The sequence below is a fragment of the Manacus candei genome, unplaced genomic scaffold, assembly GCF_025592945.1.
Source record: "Manacus candei isolate 608988 ecotype Guabito, Panama unplaced genomic scaffold, ASM2559294v1 h1tg000017l, whole genome shotgun sequence".
In the NCBI taxonomy this organism is placed as follows: Eukaryota; Metazoa; Chordata; class Aves; order Passeriformes; family Pipridae; genus Manacus; species Manacus candei.
In genome coordinates this window covers 778,506-798,226 of record NW_026138065.1, presented here as the reverse complement: position 1 = coordinate 798,226, position 19,721 = coordinate 778,506, and the positions used below count along the sequence as shown (strand labels likewise).

General features: G+C 38.0%; 1 protein-coding gene across 1 annotated transcript in view; it reads left to right on the top strand.

The window, feature by feature from the left end:
* The window catches only part of GALNT2 (polypeptide N-acetylgalactosaminyltransferase 2), a 91,212-nt gene extending 73,516 nt beyond the window's left edge, over positions 1–17,696 (top strand). The window contains exons 10-16 of the mRNA XM_051783524.1: positions 268–371; positions 5,588–5,714; positions 9,710–9,802; positions 10,007–10,090; positions 11,797–11,923; positions 13,401–13,520; positions 14,808–17,696. Of these exons, the coding sequence (XP_051639484.1) occupies positions 268–371; positions 5,588–5,714; positions 9,710–9,802; positions 10,007–10,090; positions 11,797–11,923; positions 13,401–13,520; positions 14,808–14,963 (811 nt within the window). The 3' untranslated portion in view covers positions 14,964–17,696. The remainder of the gene's footprint in view (positions 1–267; positions 372–5,587; positions 5,715–9,709; positions 9,803–10,006; positions 10,091–11,796; positions 11,924–13,400; positions 13,521–14,807) is intronic.
* The last annotated feature ends 2,025 nt before the right edge of the window (positions 17,697–19,721 follow it).

The following is a 19,721-nucleotide window of genomic DNA, read 5'->3' as shown; positions in this document are numbered from 1 at the left end:
TTTTATTGTTGGCACAAATTGCCACCCTTTGCATAAGGAACTTGCGAACCAAATGGGAATTTTGAAGCTGCCTCAGAAAGTGGCAATAGCACTGTATATACCATAGAAATGAGTGCAGACAACATTTGATGTGATAGATGCAAAATTAGTTGCATTCAAAAGCATTGCCAGTTTTTTCAAGGAGATATTAGCCTTGGTGCGCAAATAATAGTGACCCCCAGTTCATGGTTCTGTAAGTATTTAATTTAATTTTTCTTATTTGTTTAGGACACCTATGATAGCTGGTGGGTTATTTGTGATGGACAAATCCTATTTTGAAGAATTAGGAAAGTATGACATGATGATGGATGTTTGGGGTGGAGAAAACTTAGGTATGTATATTGTTTACCTTCTGATCAGTCTTGAAAGAGAGCAGGTTTTGTCATTGCCTATACTGTCGCAGAGTCATGGTTTTCCTGATTCTGTTTCTTAACCTTTGCAATAGAATATTGCCTGACATCTAAACTTAGTGAGTTTTGTAGTTTTATGCTGCTGCTTTAGCCCTAGGAGATAATGATGGTTGAGAAGGCATTTTTTCTGTAATTCCTTATTTTCAGATGTTTAAGTGAGCGAGGTTTAAGCAAGAGGGAGGAGGGCCTGAAAGAACTTGTGCTTTAGCCACTTCTGCTTTGACCTGCTGGTTAAATCTGGCATTAGTAGGTTTGGGTTTTTTTGGCTATTTGCATTACAGTATTGAACAAAGTTAGTTAAGACTGGTATAATTGTGTGAAAACAGAAAAGGATTTGGAAGCAGCAGAATTCTAAAACTTCTCGAGACTTCCAGTTTGTCATTAGTGTAGTTTTTCTGAGTAGAGATGCATCTCAAACGTTCCAAATAATGTGTTTTAGGAAAAGTTCTGATGATAGAAGCTTCTCTACTGCACGTGCCAGCTACAAAATCCTAAAATACCTCAAACTTGTAAAAACCCGTGAATATTTTGAGTTACTGAAATCTGCATATGCATTAAGCATATGCTTGGTCTACAAGGAAATTTCTGCTGTGTGCAGCACACTAAGTATGGAGATACGGTAACCAAATGTTTAACACTACTGTAACGCACTAAGGTTGGAAGAGACATCCCTACAGACCTGTCTCTGACCATCCTATGCAGTACTTGAAGAATCCTTTTAGGTATTCTGAACAATTACATTCCATGTTTCTGTTTCCTCACTATTCTGGCTGTAAATTGCTAAATCGTATTAATATAAGTATAATAATTTGTCACTTTTAAACGTCCTGCCAAGTCATTGGATAAATTTCCTCCAGCAATGCTCCTATTCACTCTGAAAACCACTCTTGCCACTAGAGCGCTTAAATATTTGATTAGCTACAAACATGTACTTGAGCAACTGAATTTTTTCTGAACATTTATCAGCTACGTTTATGCTTTGATAATTGAGGCCTTGATAGCAGGAAAGGGCACAAGCAATGGCTCCTCAATCAAGGGTGCAAAAAGCTGTTTATGTTGCTCCTGCTGCATTCTGATCCCCTTCCTCCACAGGAAGGAGATGGAGACTTAGGGATTCCTGAAAAGCAGGCAGAAGGCAGCTAATGATTTTTTCCTAGCTGTCATACTAACTGAAGACAAGTAAAAACCACATGGCATATGATATAAATGGCACATACACCAGATACTGTTTAAAATTTAACGTGCACACTTGTCAGGCCTCCAGGCTCTCTGAATCGATGGATCAGTATTACATGCAAATAAACTGCTAAATGGACTTGCAAAATAATTCTGCACATTTTATTCATTTTACAAAAGTTAGCTTTTTGCCCAAGAATGTACAGAGCAGCTTTTATATGAGGTTTTGTTCACATGCTAGTATAGTCTAAATTTGACAAATTTCAAGATGGACCTGCAGTATTTTGCCTAAATTGGCCAAATTACCATAAAGATAGGTGCATTTTCAGACTGTTGCTAAATGTGACTGATAACACATGCTTACTGTATGAAATGTGGATCAAGGTTATTTCAGCTTGTCTCAAATCGTAAACTCTAATTCTTACCATCTTCATGATGCTTTTTGTTAAGCCTAGGAGAATAAGAGTACACTGGAGAACTGGGTGGACTATTAGAAGGTTTGGGTCTAATTTGAAAATCCGTGCTTTTCTTATTAATTTTGTAATTAATTTTCCTATTAATTTTTCTTATTAAGACATTCCCTACCTTCTCTACTGACGACACACTATAATACATAGAACAAATCTGTTAGGGAGGTGTAATATAATATCAAAGAATTTTTTACATGTTCTTTCTGCCTTTTCAATTACAAACTATATCCGCTGAAATTGTTACAATAGTAGCATTTCTCCTCCCACTGTTGGAGTGTGACGAAGATGCTTTAAGGGAGTGTCTCAGTTTGATGAGACTGGAATGTTTGCTAAAGAGGATGAGTTATGAGATAGACCAAACTCCTTTCTCTCAGCAATTGTAAATCCAAAATTAAGGGGGCTCTAATCGAGGAAGTGTAGAGAAAAAGAAATAACAACCCTTTATTAAAAGATATATGTATGTTGGCAAGAACAGTAACAGAACACAAAAAAGAAAACCTAGACAGTAGTCCCCTTCAAACAAAAGGAAAAGTCTGAATACTTCTCTGTCCTTTAGCGCGGTTCTAATCACGGTTGGCAGAGGGTGCTGTTGGATCGCTGGAAGTGCAGGGCCTGCAGTGCTCTCTGTTGGCCTGCAGAGGTGCTGTTGGTCTCTGGCGGTCACTACCTGGGGAGGGGATCTGGGGGGTGGTATCGGATCGCAGACAAGCTGAAAAGAAAACGGGGACCCTTCCCCCAGTGGAAGAAGGGCAGAAGGGAAAACAGTCCACCCCCACGGAACTCACTGTTGTTCTCAGATGATGATGTTTCAAGGCTCCTCCTTTTCTCCCAGTGAGCACAAAACTCTCCGATGAAAACACAGCAGGTTCAGGCTGGAGGCAAAGGCAGCTTGCAAGCAAGCTGAGGCCAGAGGTCAGGGCTGACCAGGACGAGAAGCCAGAAAGACCGACCTCTAGACTTTTTTCTCCAAATGCACGCAAACCCCGTCTCCATTCAAAACCCCGTCTCCGTTCAAAACCCAGCAATCTGTCCTCTCCCTTGTGAGGAGGACAAGCTCCTCCCCAGAACTCCTCCCCCCTCCCCCCAGTCTCTGATGGGCCATTCGGTAGGAATGCAGCTCAGCAGCTAGGTCCTTTGTAAAGCTAATCGCCCCCCTTTCCATTCAAACTTGGTCTTTCCTACAGTGGGGGCAGGGGGAAGAAAAATTCCCCCCCCCCCTTTGGATTTCTAACCTATAACAGGGAGCTTCATAGAATAATAGAATGGTTTGGTTTGGAAGGGACCTTGAAAATCATCTAGTTTCAACCCCCCTGCCATGGACAGGGACACCTTCCACTAGACCGGGTTACTCAGAGCCCGATTCAGTCTGGCCTTGGGATTGTGGGGTTGTTTTGGATTTTAGATGCTGTATATTCTTTTTTTCTTTAAAAATCTATGCAGGCTTTAGAAACCATGTTGGTGCAAATAAGAATTAGTTTGCTTCTCCCTATATGCTAGTCCTTTTGTTGCCTTTCCCATAGAGCTATTTGTAATAATTTTCACCTTTTTTGTGATTCTTCCCAATTTAAGGTGCTGGAAAATATACATGTGTAGGCTTACATTTCTGGGAATTTATAGAGGGAGAATTAATGAAATTATTGTACACAGTAAAGGAAGTTATGAATAATGAAAAAAATTGACACAAAACATTTCTAACTTGTAAAACAAAAATACTATTTCATTGTCTACATACATTTAATAGATGACAGTGACTTTTTGGTTTAAACCTTCAGATGAATCTTTTTAAAAAGTGAGCTTGAGGCATACTGCATTGCCCTTTGTTTTTAACTAGGATTTCAGTCCATCTCTTTCAGAGGCATGTATTTACTAATACTTAAATAAGTTTGATACTCTATTTCAAGCATTTAGTCTGCACTTGCTTGTCTAATGCAAAACCCTTTGTCTTTGATCAGATCTTTCAGTCGTCTTTCACTGGACTGTTCTTACTGAGTGCAGTATCCCCTCATATTGGGCTAATAACTGTATGAACTTTATAGCAGAACTCCATAAATAGTGCTTCAAAACGGTACAAGAAAGCTATTACTCTTTTGCTTTCACTGTTTGAGCAACATGGGACCAAATTTGAGCTAGATATGGAAAAGCCTAAAGTCTTCTATCCATGTGTAATTTAATCTTGTAGTAACAAAAGCACTTTTATGTTTCTAACTTCTTTAGCAGCATCCAGTCATTTACTGTGATTCTTTTTCATTCTCAAAATAAGAGGTGCAATACTGAAGTCAGTGCTCTGAAAAATGCACAGAGTGAATGTCATCTTTGCTTTAAAAATCAGTTTTGCCTGTTGTCCTACATAAATTCAATTGGAAAATCAAGACTGTAAGTTATTGTCAAGGGCGGTACAGTCATTCATATTTTGGAGGATAATTTGTCTATAGATTGGACTATGTTGACTGTCTAAAGTACATGAATATGGCTAATTGGCCCCTACGCATCAGAATTTGTCACTGAAGTAAAACAAATAGGAAATGATCCTTGTGCAAGCAGAGATCATCAAGAATAATGGCAGTTAACTTGCACTGCTGAAATCACAGCACCTCTTTTATATATTTATTTATTTTTATTTCTCTGGGCAGACCATTTTTTTTAAGTCTGTGGTAAGACAATGATTATGAAGAGGCTTGAAACTAAGACTGTCTAGCAACAGCTGCTGGACTAAAGGGGGTATCATCAAAATTGAAACAGTGCTACTGGAAGCACCCTTCTTACTGCCCTTAGTTGGAATGAATGAGGAAACGTTCTGTCAGTAGTAGGTGACTTCTACTATCAAAGGCCAAAGTTGAGAAAAGTGTATAAATATTTCTAGACCTTCTTGTCATCACTAATTGGTTCAGATCACTGGATTGGCTTAGAAGTGTACTGTCCATAACCTTCAATTTACGATTGTCTTGTCTTTATTTAGTCTATTTTCAAGTCAAGATTGACTTGATGTAACTCCTTCTACAACCAATGTTTGGGAGTGTTTGCTTATGTACTATAATAAGTTAGGAGCTTGAATCAATAGATTGTTTTATTATGCCTTGATTTTTGTCCACTGTGTTATTCTATCTTCAGCTGAAAAATTTTATTATAAGCTAGATCACTAATTTATCTGTTAAGTGTACTTACTGTTGTTTACCCTTCAGGCAGAGCAAAGTAATAGTATGCATACACTTAACTCACTCTGGCAAATCACATCATGGTTTATGGATTTGGGGAATTCTGGTAAGTTCAGATAGGAGAAAACATACAGTTTTGCTTCCAAGTTAATATGAGTATTTCTCATGACCTTGCAGAATAAGAAATGCTCAGGTATGCCTTTGTTTGTCCTAGAATTTATCAGAAAACTACCTTACTGATCTTCTCAGCAATAGTCACTAAAAGCCTTCTCTGTAAATAGTATGCTACAAAATTACAGTGGTTTATGATGTTGGTCTTTCATTCCTGTTTTTATTTCAGAGATCTCATTCAGAGTTTGGCAATGTGGTGGGAGCCTAGAAATCATCCCTTGCAGCAGAGTGGGTCATGTATTCCGCAAACAGCATCCTTACACGTTTCCTGGTGGGAGTGGTACCGTGTTTGCAAGGTAACTGTTAAGGCTTCAGCAAAATAGCAATGTTTTGGATTTCTTCAGATGATCAGCAGGTGGCAGTAATTTCATTTTAGGGATCTCGTCTTTAGAAATATATGCAATATTATCTATCATAGAAAAATATTAATTAAAATAAATTAATGACTTTGCGGTAGTTATTATGGATTGGGAGAAGAATCAGAGTTGAAAGAGGGAAATTTCTAGTGGACCCAGACTGAGAATCTGTAAAAGAAGGAAATGCTTAGCTTGGCGTTCCATCACTATTGAGCACTTTCTGTTTATTTGGTTTTAAAGAAGGCTTTATTTTCAGAACTGTATCATAAAACTTCATTTTATAGAAACAGTTTCATTGTTCATTAAGAGCCAGAATACAATAAGTTATGAACGTGCTTGCTTTTTGTTAATGCATGGTCAGTATGTGAGATGCAAATGATTATGTAGACTGATTCTGATATTTGTGCCAGTCTGTTAGCAACTTCATTCTCTCTCATTTGCCTTTCCGGTGCTGTGTTTGAAGATGCTTTTTCTATAGACCAAAGAAACTGCAGTTTTAAGGGATTAGATTATTATGCTGGTTAATTTTGCTGTTGGTACAATGCACAGCAGTAGCTGAAATACTGAGCTATTTCCTCAGTTTCTCTTTTTTAAAGTGAAAATAGCAGTGCTGATTTATGTTCATAGTGTTTTTTAATTAATGTGGATAAAAGTATTATGTGACTGGTGGATATTTTGATCAAAGCTGTATCAACTATAGCTGAAGAATCACTGTAGGTTTTGGTTTAGAGAATGGTTTAGAGAATGCTTAGTGCTCAGGGGGTGAAGAAGTACAAGTTTCTGCTAAAGATTCTGTAGATTAAGAGCTGGAAATAAAACTGTTTCTTTACCCTTGAAGGGATATGGAACCCAAACTCCATTTAACATGAAGCAACACAGAGAGTGCAGATGTTCTTAAATTTATAAGAATGTTCCTGATATTTTTGGACTTGTGATTCACTTTAGACTGAGGAATCTCCTTAGGGTGTCATTCTTCCCTTCCATGCTGATTATACCATCAAGGTGACTTTAGTGAATTCAATAGTCTGCTAAAATAAAGTCACTGTCCTCTTTCTTCCACTAGTTATAGTAGGGTTTTTTTCTGCTCCCCTATTCTTTGAGATCTGTATTTTATGCTGCAGTGAAAAACTAATAATAGTACTTATGGGAAAACAAAAGCTAGCAGTGAAATATCCTCAATACATCACATCTCCGTTCCAGCATTTATCATGTGCATTGAGATGGTAGAAAGATCTACCAATTAAACTGCATCATACAGGCTGAGGATGAAACTGGTTTAGTTTCATGAGGTTTTGAAATGGACGTCATAACAAGGAACATGGTTAACAAAAGTGAATAAATATATAAATATAATGTGCAGCTTTCCCACTCCTGCAGCTTTTCCATCTTGTGATGTAAATAGATACTTAAACATAACTCAGTGGAAAAATAGGAAAAAGGTGAGGCTGTATGCACGCAGGGTAGAGCAATGCATTGTATTGTCATGGGTTGAAGATTCTGCATTCATTGGGATTACAGCTTTTTGATTTTGTTGTGAAGTCAAATCATCATTTTGATTTGATCTCTCAAATGTCTTCACAATTACTGTGACAAGTTTGTCATTTGTGTTCAAAATTACTTTGCAAAGAGATCCCATATGTACTTGAATGGTGAGGACAGCTGAAGCCTGCAAACTGGTGTCTTGGGTACTTACCCTTTCCAGATCCCTTTCCGGTTCTGTGTTTCTCTGAAAGGGGTTTATTACCTTTGTCCTTATCTGTCCAACTATCTCAAATTCCGAAATACCATTAAAATTCTTTGTTTCAATGGAATTATTTTTGAATTGACCTAGAAGAGTTGTATATCACTTAAAAGCAAGGTTTACAGGTTGTATATTTGAAGGTTTCCTCCTCACTTAGCTTTTTTGGATGTCAAACCTATAAAGCAGAATGCCTTAAAATCAATTATACCAATAAGAGAATGATAAACCTAAGGTAATGGGCTATCCTTGTAATACAGGTATTATCAGATATATGTAGGACCATGCTGCCAAGAAACTTAGTGCGTGGAATCTGTTCTGGTCTTGCAGCTGGGACTTGTTGGCTTATGCTATCATCTCTCCCTTGGCTATATGCAATTTATTCTGGACTGCTCTGGGTAACCATCCTATTTTTAGCTGGCTAGTCAGTATGCACTGCCTTTTGGCAGCCAAAACAAATTGGTAGTTCTGGATGAGAGACTGGGAGTCCTGTTTCATGAAAGGAGAGACCACATCCTGGCTCTGTGGTGTGGGCAGATACAGCTTGTGTCTGGCAGGATTTGCTAGACCAGTGTGCACTGCCTCAATACACCACTTCAACAAGCCAGTAAGTCTTGCAGACCCCAGTCTGCTCTGTGCAAAGCTACCTCATTGCTTGGTGCTCGGTTTCATTAACTGTGGCTCAGCATTAAGTGTACTCTATGCTGTGCTCCTCAGCACCCTGCCTTCTTTGGGGCCTTACTAGTTTAGGCAGTTCTCAGCATCTACACAGTGCCTATATTAATGTCACACTAAACCTGAACTGTTCATCCCTGAGTGTAGGGAAGCATAATGCAGGCATGTATTCTGGCCTTGAAAGTGCCTTTGGAGTCATTAAATCCTGGCAAACCAAATAGTTCCTCTCTGACCACCAAAATCTGGCTTGTGGGCAGGCAAGCTGCTTGCTGAGCAAGCAAGAGAGGCAGGTGCTGAGTGGTTGACACTGACACAGGTCTGAGAGACTGCAGGTGAAGGTAAACTGACACACCTTCTAATCTAAATTGAGTGGAATTTTGCTTACAAAAATCTAAAGGAATCTTTGCAAGAAAAAAATCAGTCCTCAAACAAAAAATTATTCAGATCATTCTTGTGACATTTTTATTCCTATCATTTTTATTCTTTGTCGGCAACCTGCAAGATTCCTCACTTTATCCTGACTGCTTTTGTCTTTTGAATTGGAAAATCATATTAGAGAAGCTGTTGGCTCACTGAGTTTACTCCAGTTGCTTTAGATGAGCTTGCTGCCAAATGTAAAATAAGGTTCAGAACATGGCAGTTTCAAGTGAAATGAGACTTAATTTTCTAAGCAAAAATTATGAACAATAAAAGTAAATGAGTTTTACACAGAATCAAGGGAATGGAAAAAGCCATTGCACTTTTGCAGTCCAAAAGGAGTTTTAAAGACACGAGATACATAAATAAAAGAATTTCAGTTAGAGATGTGTATGATTAGAAGTAAAGCATTTGGGGTAGTGTTTTTTTCACATTAATTGCAATAATCTCTCTTGACTTTTAAAGAATTAAAAATATTTTTTGATTCCTTCTTCTCTTCTCTTACTTCAACTACAGCAGACTTGTAGATTTGAACTTGTTTTGTTCATAGCTTTAAACTTCATGGTAGCTTATTTCTTTTTGGAACTTTGAATGCTGTGCTGGTAGGAATAGGATGAAGACTGAAAATGTCTTGCCTATGTTAGCGTATCTGCTTTCAAAAAGGTAAAAGACATTATTAAATATTGCCAAAAATTGTTGGGATTTTTATGTTTCCAATTAGCTTGCTTTATCCAGGTGAACACTCGCTAAATTTGGCTTCTGTGAAGTTATTCTTACTAAAAAAAAACCAACCAAACACCAGCGTAAAAAATTCCATTAGGTTTGCAGAAAGAGCTCCAAGATGTGTATTAAATTCTGGATGAAAACCCAAGGCAGTGATGAGTGTGGAAAAGACATAAAATTTGTTCTAAATGCATTTATTTCAGTTATATTAGTCTCTAATGGTTTTCTATTACTTGGGTCCTTTATAGAGACTATTCTGTCTGGCTCAAGGCAGCTAACTATGTAGTACTAGGAAGGATTAAAATCAAACAGAGGATAAATTACATGATTTAATTGCACTTCGAGAAAGTATAACCCATGTGTTTTATATGATTGTTCCTAGAAATACACGCAGGGCAGCAGAAGTCTGGATGGATGAGTATAAAAATTTCTATTATGCAGCAGTGCCTTCAGCCAGGAATGTACCTTATGGCAAGTAAGTCACAAGAGCTTCTTTGCCCTGTTTGTTTATTCTTCATGCGACAGCACCTTCTGAGGTGAAAGCAGTGCTGGCTCTCGTGTTGTCGCTTTACAGTTTATTTCAACAATTCCGCTGTTCTTGAGTTTTCTGTGTAATCCATAACATTATATGAAGACAACAGCCTGACTTTGAAAACTCCTTTTTTTTTTTCTCCTCTAGTATTCAAAGCCGAATGGAACTCAGAAAGAGACTTAGCTGCAAACCCTTCAAGTGGTATCTTGAAAATGTTTATCCTGAGTTACGGTGAGTTTTGGCTGACACTAGTATGCAGTTCTCTTTTTGGCCTCCCCAGAAATTATCGGTTTCTCCTTCCTTGGATGTGAAGGATGCTTTTTAATTTATCTGTGAATGCAATGCCTCATGCATGCTTATTTGCTTTTTGTTTTTGTTAGTTCTGTCCCTTAAGAGTAACTTCTCCCTAGTAAGCTGCTTTTTCTTTTTCTAATTACTGCAACTACAGCTGCAGTAGCAGATATATTAGAGAACAGTGTCCAAAGGACTCAACTTACCTAGAAGTTAGTCTCCTACACAAGCCATTTGCTCAAAAGCACACTGTTCTGTATCCTGTTGTCATCCCTTTAAAGCTTGTGCCTTTACCTAATCACATGCCTAGTTGAGTAAGGAGACTGAATCTCAGTACAGTTCAAGTAACAGGAGTCAGTAGACAAGAGGGCCTTGTATGGTTGGCAGACAAGGGCAGATGCCTAAGACTCTAAGAAACTGAGTCTCTTGTTACTGGATAATCACTGACTTTTGGGTAGGGGTGAGAAGAGGGAAGTGAGGGATAATACTGCTAACAGTTTCTCTAACATGAATGCATCCTAACTAGTGAAAAATCCTTGAAGAGAAACATTTTTTGAAAAGATACAAAGGTTGTGGTTAAATAGCCCATTAATAAGTATGTTGGTCAGATCTGAGTCTATAAACCAGTTAGTAGTGTAATGGTGCAACATACTGTGTGTAGCTTGTAAGAATACATGGTGGTTTTTTCCTGATGGCACTTCACTTCAGTGAATTCAGGTAACTGCTAGTGATAGATGTATAGGCTATGATGCAAAAGCACCAGCTATTATAGCTCCAGTGAAATATATACAGTACCACACATACTAAGGAGTCTCATAAACCAGGGTGATGCTGAGGAAGTAAGTTTTCCTTTATTTTCTCTTAAAAGTGCCAGAGGATATTTGGTTTTGTTTAATTTGTCAGAAAAAATGTGTCTTGCAAGCTCTCCTGGAAAATGTGCTACCGTAAGTACTGCTGAAGTGTAATGTCATCTTACTCTGTGTCATCCCTCATGTGCTCATTCTGCTGGATTGAATTATTATAGTCATATTAGTCTGAAGTTTTTAAAGGCTCTGATATGCCCATGAACTCATGGGCTCTACCCCACAACTGTGCTTTGCTGAATGGGCTTACCTAGGTATTTCCATACTATGAGTGTATTTTATATGTAACTGTTAGAAAATAGATATCAGAAAAACTTTGATTACTTTTTTTTTTTTAAATTCCTAACCCCTTTTTTAACATTTTAGTAAAAAATAGTCTGAGAAAAATGTAGAATGTCCTATTTCTGCCACAAGGTACCTTACCTGAAAAGACAAAAGGTTTTGATGACCTTAATGATAGCATTAAGCTTTGGGTCACCTTAAATAATAAGTCATCTTTAATTTGATTTTTATGCTGAGTTCATATGTTTATCCTCATTCTCTGGCACAAGTCTTTTTGTATTGTGTTCTAAGCTTGCGAGTTTACCTGTGCTTGATCAGTTCATGATCAGATAATTGCCTCCCTTCAAAAGATGATTGAGATTTCCAGACGATAGTCATCACTGATCCTTAACGTCTCATCTTAAAAGTACTCTGAGTAAAACCAAGGAGTTTATAGAAAAACTTAAAAACCAACGGAAAAAACCCAACTGAATTAAGCAGATATTTGTGGTTTTGTTTTAGGGTACCTGATCATCAAGATATAGCTTTTGGGGCTTTGCAGCAGGGTACCAATTGCCTTGACACTTTGGGCCATTTTGCAGATGGTGTTGTTGGAGTTTATGAGTGTCATAATGCCGGGGGAAACCAGGTCTGTATGCCATTAATTTTTGTTTTTCACAATAAAAGTCTTAAAAGAAGTGAACGTGAACCTAAGCTTTTTAACTCGAGCAGTTACTATGTACTGGTGATAGGAAGATGATCCCAAATTAGCAGATCAGTTGTTATAACAGATTGACTAAATAGCTTCTCCCAAAGATACATTCAGTGTGCATCACATTATCCCCTTCCTTTGTCACTATTAATATTTACTTTTACACTAGAGGCCAAAAAAATTCCAGGGAATTTTGTACTTGTATAGAAGGCTTTCTCAGATGTCCTGATTTTCAAAGTGTTACTACAGCTATCCTATGGCTGTGCCCTGAGCATATACACTGTTTCCAACTTTTCTTCTCCTCTGGTATAGTGGAACTTGCTTCATTTTATCTCCATTATAGCTAGTCTTAGTTTCTGATCACTGAAGGAAAGTATCTGTTTCATATCATGAAGGGCTAAGTTTTAAAAGCAAGGGATGGGATTAGTAATGTAATTTATTTCTGAAACACTGATTGCTTGCAAAATAACATTTAAATGTAACCAGGCTTGGCCCCATATATCTAGGATTTTGTGTTATACAACTAAATCCTCTTTAATTGTTTGAGAGAAACTAATTGTGCCATTTTAAGTAGTTACAAGCATGATTTGGATAATTAGTGTGGCTTTAATGAAGTGGCTTCTTTCCTCAAAGCATAGTTAGACAAATGACGACCAACGGAGATGCTGGAGATCAAATTTGAAGGAGAAAGGCATGTGGAGAGTCTAAACATCAGTGCAAGATCAGACTCTGTGTAAGAAGATACCAAGATCAAATAAGCTGGGCAACAGTTACATATAGAACAGCTTTCCTTTGCTCTTTTAAGAGTTGCCTATTTAAATGCATTTAACAAAAATTCTTTTGTACCTCGTGCCTTGGATAGGAAGGAACATTTTCCCTCTACCTTTGAGTTCAGCCCTCTTGTGTATTGCTTTCTGGTGGTGTCTATTGTATTAAGAACTACTGTTTCCTCACTGTGGTCCATATGCTTTGTTTAGTGTGTGAGTAGGTGGCCAGTGATGCTGCAGACCAAGCTTTTAGGGGTTTTATGTATGTAATTACATCCTTTTTTAAAATATATATACATATATATAAAGAAGATATGGGGAAGGTGTAACACGCACGCACATGTATATATACACATAAATAAACTTATACCTAAATAGATATTTAGGTGTGACTGCCTGCTGCAGCTGTGTGAAGCCAGCAGAGGGAGCAGACAGCCAGTTTAGCCCTGAGCTGACGTGGGGACACAGAAGCAATTGGAATTACTGTGTTTGGAAAGGACGTTTTTCCTCTCCTGTTCTGTGGGAAGCAATGAACAATTCTAATGCTCACACATACCTATTTATTAGGATTTTAACCTTTGCTGTATATGCATGTGCATCTGTTAATGTACACAATTTTGTACACTTTTTTTTCTTCCTTTTTGTAGGAATGGGCCTTAACAAAGGACAAGTCAGTGAAACACATGGATTTGTGCCTTACTGTTGTGGACAGAGCACCTGGTTCACTAATAAAACTTCAGGGCTGTAGGGAAAATGACAGCAGACAGGTCAGTATATCGTGACTGCACTCTGCAAACAGTGGGGAAAACAAGGGCTGTGAATGAGAATGCAAGAACATGCACTGATGATCATCTACAGCTTCTACTCTTCATGCTGTTGCTTATGTGTGTAAAGTTAGGATGCGTGACGTCTAGACAGAGCAGCAGGAATAAGCTTGTGTGTTGAGCTTTTCTTTTCATAGCCAGTGATAATCTTTTGTCACGTAGAGGTTCTATCCCAACAGGGGCCTTATGTAAAGGTTTCACCCAACAGCACTGATGTGTAACAGTCTTCAACTGCCACGTCTGTTTTCTGAAATAGATTCTATATTCCACAGTGTGTTTTTGAAAGGTCTTACTAAATGAAGTTTGAAGATTGTGTAGTCTGTGTCTCAGAAGAGTGTTCTTTGGCTTTCCTTCTATTCAATGGTGACCTGTTTATAACAGCATTAGACTCCTTAAATTTTTTTTTATTTATGCAGTACTGTAACTTCATCTATTTCCCACGCCTGAGGAAAATCACATTTGCAGAGTCATACCGTCTTTTTGATCTAGTCATGTAACAATTCATCTCCTTCTGCTCAGTCATCAGTTCTGATCATCTGCCAGCTTCCTTGCTTCTGCATCTCCCTTTGCACACAGATAACTGAAACTCTGTCCTTGATGAGGGAAGAGTATTCTTGCCACTTTTCAGAACAGGAAACTAAGCAAGATTTTCTTGATAAGGTTTACAGGGCCCAGTATGTTAGAAATATAAGAGGAAAAACCTTGTTTTTTAACATCCTGTTTCTGGGATTTACTCTGTCCTTTGACATCACGTTAGGCAAAGAGCTTTTGACAGCACAAATTGACTGACTGGTTGTCTTCTGCATAACTGAAAGATGTCTGACAAATTTCTGCATTTCTGTAAAGTTGTCTTTATTGATTCTGCTTCATGCTTCTCTATGCTCAGTATTGTAGTGGTATGCGTATGGATTTTAAGATTTTTAGCTTTTTCTTCAGACCAAAGGTTTCATGCAGGTAACAGGGTATTTGAGAAGTTCTGAATTAGAGGAGAATGGCTTGGTGTATTCTGCATGTCTTGCAGAGTGTCAGCTTAATGAAGAGCTGTTTTGGCAAGGCTTGCCATAACTTACATACTCTTATTCAAGAATCATCTAAACTGCTACTATTACTGCAGTTTTCACAGCTTTCCCAGGCACAAGCCAGGGAAGCTTATGAAGACTTGAAAGGACAGGATGTAGAATTCTTCCTTTTCCTGCCTTTCCAGGTCAATAACTGTGTTTTCTCTTCCAGAAATGGGAACAAATTGAAAGCAATTCTAAACTGAGGCACGTTGGCAGCAACCTCTGTCTAGACAGCCGAAATGCCAAAAATGGTGGTCTCACCGTTGAGATCTGCAATCCTTCTTTGTCACAACAGTGGAAATTCACACTTAATCTGCAGCAGTAGAAGGACTTACAAGCAAAATGCTGTTTCAACTGAAAAACATTGGGCAAAGTTTTGATTGAATTACTGATGTATTTCTTAAAACTTTCCATGGAACTTATATACCTCAGTATTCCACCTTTATCTGAAAGTAGAGTGCTGAAGCAGACACCAGGGATCCAGGGAACTCAGAGCACTGCAAAGATGGCACTGAGCATTACTTCGCACCAAGAAGGAATTGTGCTACAACCTTCAAGGTTCCTTTCTGTCTTCAGTTACTACTTGCACAGCAGATAATTAACTCTAGGAACAACTGACGTATGATAAACAAAAGGATCTGAAGAAACACCTGTGGGGAACAGGGTGTGGGAGGGAGGGTGGGAAAAATTACTAGGAGAAGGTCATTTGAAAACTCCATTTGCATAGAAGTCATGGTTTGTTATTTCCAGAAACAGAAGTGTCATTTTGAAGTTGTTTTTTTTCTCCTGTGTGTACTTGGTAATTTGAATATGAACTTTTCTATGATGGACTCTAAATATAAATATATGAAAGTATATATATTGTCAGCTCCCAATGATTTATATCCTGCAATTATCAACAGTGATTGACATATGTATAACCAGAAATTGGATTGGAGTGCTAGGAGAGAGAAACTTTATGAAGGTGCGGATTTTGTGCTACTGGGTGTGATGTCCGTGCTAACACTGGATGCTTTTGCTTTGCAAAGTGGATCTACTTCTTAACACTTCACCCTTACTGGAGAGATCATGAAACTCAGGAGGAAAAAGAAAACAGCAGAAAAAGTCAATGCCTCTGCCCAGATGATCACTTGGATTGTTTATTCCAACTTGGAAATTCATTACATGTGCTCTGGATAATGTTAAACTTGTACTTGATATTTGTGTTGATCATTTCTGTAGTACTTAGTCTTTTAAATACTTCTTCTTTTGTTATAAAATTATATAAACCGCACAGATCTTTTATGCAGCGGTGTTCGTTCAGCACAGTTTTATTCTGGGCCCTAATGAGAAAAATTTGTCTCAAACTCCCCTTTTGAGCTGTAGAAATAAGTTACATCACTGATGACAGCACAAGATCTGAATTTTAATTTGCAAGGATGAGCAGCTATGTAATATCTCTGAATTGCACTTGCTTAATCTATAGACCTACTACTGGGGAATTTTCTTCCATTTTGTTTCTTTAAATGGAGCTTTTGAGTGGATTCAGGGTTGGCTCTGGGAGTCAACCTGGATACCTGCATAGCCTTTGTGTTTTTAACCATAGAACTTGTGCATTTTGCAGCTTCAGTCCAGCTGATGTCATTTTTATAAAATAATACTGTCAAAGTTAACCCCAACTTTGATGTGTCCTTTCTTATGTTTGCATAGACTATATACTTTTCTATTAAAAGCAAATGCTTCAACGAGCTTTTAAAATGAGAAGGCAAAGTAAATAAGTACTAATAAGTGAGACAGTATTGACAAAAATTAGTGCAGACATGAAGTGCCAGGAAGTGGTTTTGGAAAGATGATGATCTTGGAAAAATGAAATGGTTGATTGTAAGGAGATGAAGAATATGTGCTGTACTGTAGAATGCTGGTACAGTCCCCCTCTTTCTTTGTCCTGGGAGTAGAGTAGTTCCTGATTTTTCATTTTCCTTTGGCTGTATCTGTGCATTAGGTGTAGGGATGGTACTCTTCTGGGCAACATGGCTTTAACATTGCCAGTCAGTGAGCCCACAGAGACCTCGTGTGTCTGAAGTTAAGACTTGCAAGTACCTGCATGGGGATTTGGATTTGGATGGGGACATTAAATCCAGTTTTAGCCATCCATCATCTGACTCTTTTTATGAATAATTAATACTTTTTTTTCTTATCATTCACAGTCCACTTTCTCAAAAACTTGCCTGTTTAGAGGCCAGGCAGTGGTTAAACTATTTTCAGTGTTTAGTCTCTCCCTGTAGCCTTTTAACCTAGCTGAGAACTTGAAGATGTTTCATAAACATAGCAATAGATTCCTTCATGATTTGGAAATACAAATGCTGAAATATGGGCTCAGTAGCAAGTCAATTGTTTCAGGTTTTTAAAAATAGAATTTAAAAGGGAAAAACACCAGCCCAGCGACTCAGCTTCAACCATGGAGGTATTTCCATTTGCAACTTTGATCAAAGTAAGGGTAGCACTAACTGACATGAGCATTTGCAACTCTGAATATTGACCTGCCTCTTATCTCTCAATCAGAATTGCTAGTTTAAAAAAAAAAAGAAATCCATATTTCATCTCTTTAGTCTTTAATGACAACAGCAATCATAAAGTAGGAATATTTTTTCAGTATTTTTTCAATTCCCCATGGGTGCTGCTCATAGGGGTTTTAATATAGGAGCTGTGTGTCGCTTTTCTTTGAGAGAACGGACAAGAAGAGGTATCCTTTTGTTATGTTTACATGACAGTGTGCCAAAGTTACTTACTGTGATTTTAGGGGCTTTCAATGTTGAAGAAGTTCACCCATTTGAAAGATAAATTAAGAGTCCTTGAAGGAAATTGCGATGGAGTCTCCTGAGAACTTTTCTTACCGTCTTCAGAACAAGAATGGTGATATTGTTTATTTTGCAGATTTTCAAAACATAGTTTGAAAACTGTTTTTTTCAGTTGGTTTGAAAAGTCTGCTGTACAGAGCTTGTACTTGTTCATTTTATAGATGGAAACCATCCTTGAAAATTTGTTTAACTTAAATAAAGAACAACACTTTATAGATAAATGTGTGCTAGTTGATACAACTGAGTAAAACCAGTAAAAGACTGACTGGAACTTGTACACTCAAGTAGTTTTCAAATGCTTCATTTCACTTGGTAGCTTCATAAAGTTCCTGTTCTAGAAGTGTGTATATATGGATGTATATATCTATTTATGAAAAGAGATTTTGTTTGTATGTAATATTATAACTTTGAGGTAATTATCTTATTCTAGAAGCTGTTACATTGAATAGTGGGTTAATGCCAACTGTATAGTCACCTGAAATTATACTGTCAAGGCACTCCTCCCTCCTGCCCCTTTAGGCCTAATCTTCTTGAGACTTCCACTGTCCCTCTCTCTGCTGCCAGAAATCACTGTGCCAGTGATTCCACAGATCTAGTTTAGAGACCTTGCAAATGATCCTGCACCAGCACAGCTGGGGAGGGAGCAAATCTTCCACGGGAGATGATGGGCAGCTGGGAAGTGCGAGATTCTCCTGCTACCATAAGAGTGAGTGGGGCTGCAGCCAGGGCTTGATGCTCAGTCTCAGCATCACCTTGGCAGAGGTGGGCTGCAGGCTAAAGGGGATGGGAATGGTACGATGCTCAAAAAATGTGTGATCTGTCCAGCCTCAGAGATGCCTCAGGTCAGTTTTTAGGGTACATCATTCTTTCCCGCTCTGTGGCATATAGGACTAGGATCTTTACTCCTGGTCTAACAAACTTAGCTTTACAGTTGGCCCCAAGGACGTGGTCAGCTAGCATAACCTGCAGAAGCATCTGTAGGAAAGATTTAAACACTTCCACTCTTTTAGTTGTACTGACAGGAAGATTTTTACCTATCAAGCTGTGGGAAAGGAGAGGTCTTGGGTACAAACTTACCCTCTCTGTGTAGCAGAAGTTAGTGACTTTCACAATGTAAATTAAATGAAGGAAATAGGTCTTTAATATTTATGGTTGGCAAAAATAAAAAGGCCTTGTCAAGCTGCAGTAAACAAAAGAAACACCTTTGCATCTGCAGATTGTATCTGAGAATTCAAATGAGGATTCTCCATCTTAAATGCCCTTTGACACTCAGGACCTGACAGGTGATACTAAGAGATAATTACAACAGGCTTCTGGCAATAGAAGCTTTTAATCTAATCCAATGTTAAATGTAGAAGTCTATCTCTAATGTCTCTGCCTAGAGTTTTACATATTTCCTGTGCCTGCTGTTCTCGGTTAACTTTAGTATAGTAGCAGGACTGAATGAACCATCCAGCAAATTTTGCATTACTGCTGACCAAACCTCCATTGTTTCCTTTTTACCCAAGTAAATCTACGTGAAAAAGATTTTCCCCATTTGTTTCCCGGAATTTCAGGTCATGCTTTTCTTAGCCGGTTTTCTGCATGGGTTTACTCTGCTTGCTTGTCACTGTGCATAAAAGCAGATGTGTTTATATCCCCTTTTTAAGGGCATGTTTAATCTTTGCTCTTTGTGGATTAAAACCCCCATATTTTAAATCCTGAATTTTCAGGAAGATGCCTCTGTGTGTTTGAAAAGGAAAGTGAATATTGGGAGATATTAAAAGGCTGTGATCTGCTTGAGGTAAGGACTGTTGTCTTGTTTGAAGTGGATTCTGTAGAGCATTGTTCAGTTCCTTTCTGGGGTGTTACAGTCATAACCTCAGTTATTTTGTTTAATTTTTGTATATGAATACCACCATCTACTTTGCCTTACTTATATTTATTTTAAATGTAGATTCTCTCTAAAATTTCTATGGCCCTGAGAAGCATGTGTGCATCACTTGTGTCCTCATTCATGCCTGAAACACAACGAATAATTTCATAGCAATAGCTCATTACAGAACGCTCTAGCAAGAGGCTTATTCCTTTACAGAATGATTTCAAATGAATAGAAGCCACTGAAAAAAAGTCTGGGATAATAGGCCATGATTACAGGATGAGCACAAATGTCAGGGTTGCATCTTCTGTTAGAGTGCACATTTTATTTACAGCTTAGCATCCAGTAGCTATTTTAAGATCTGCTAGTAATCAAGCTTAAAAATTGT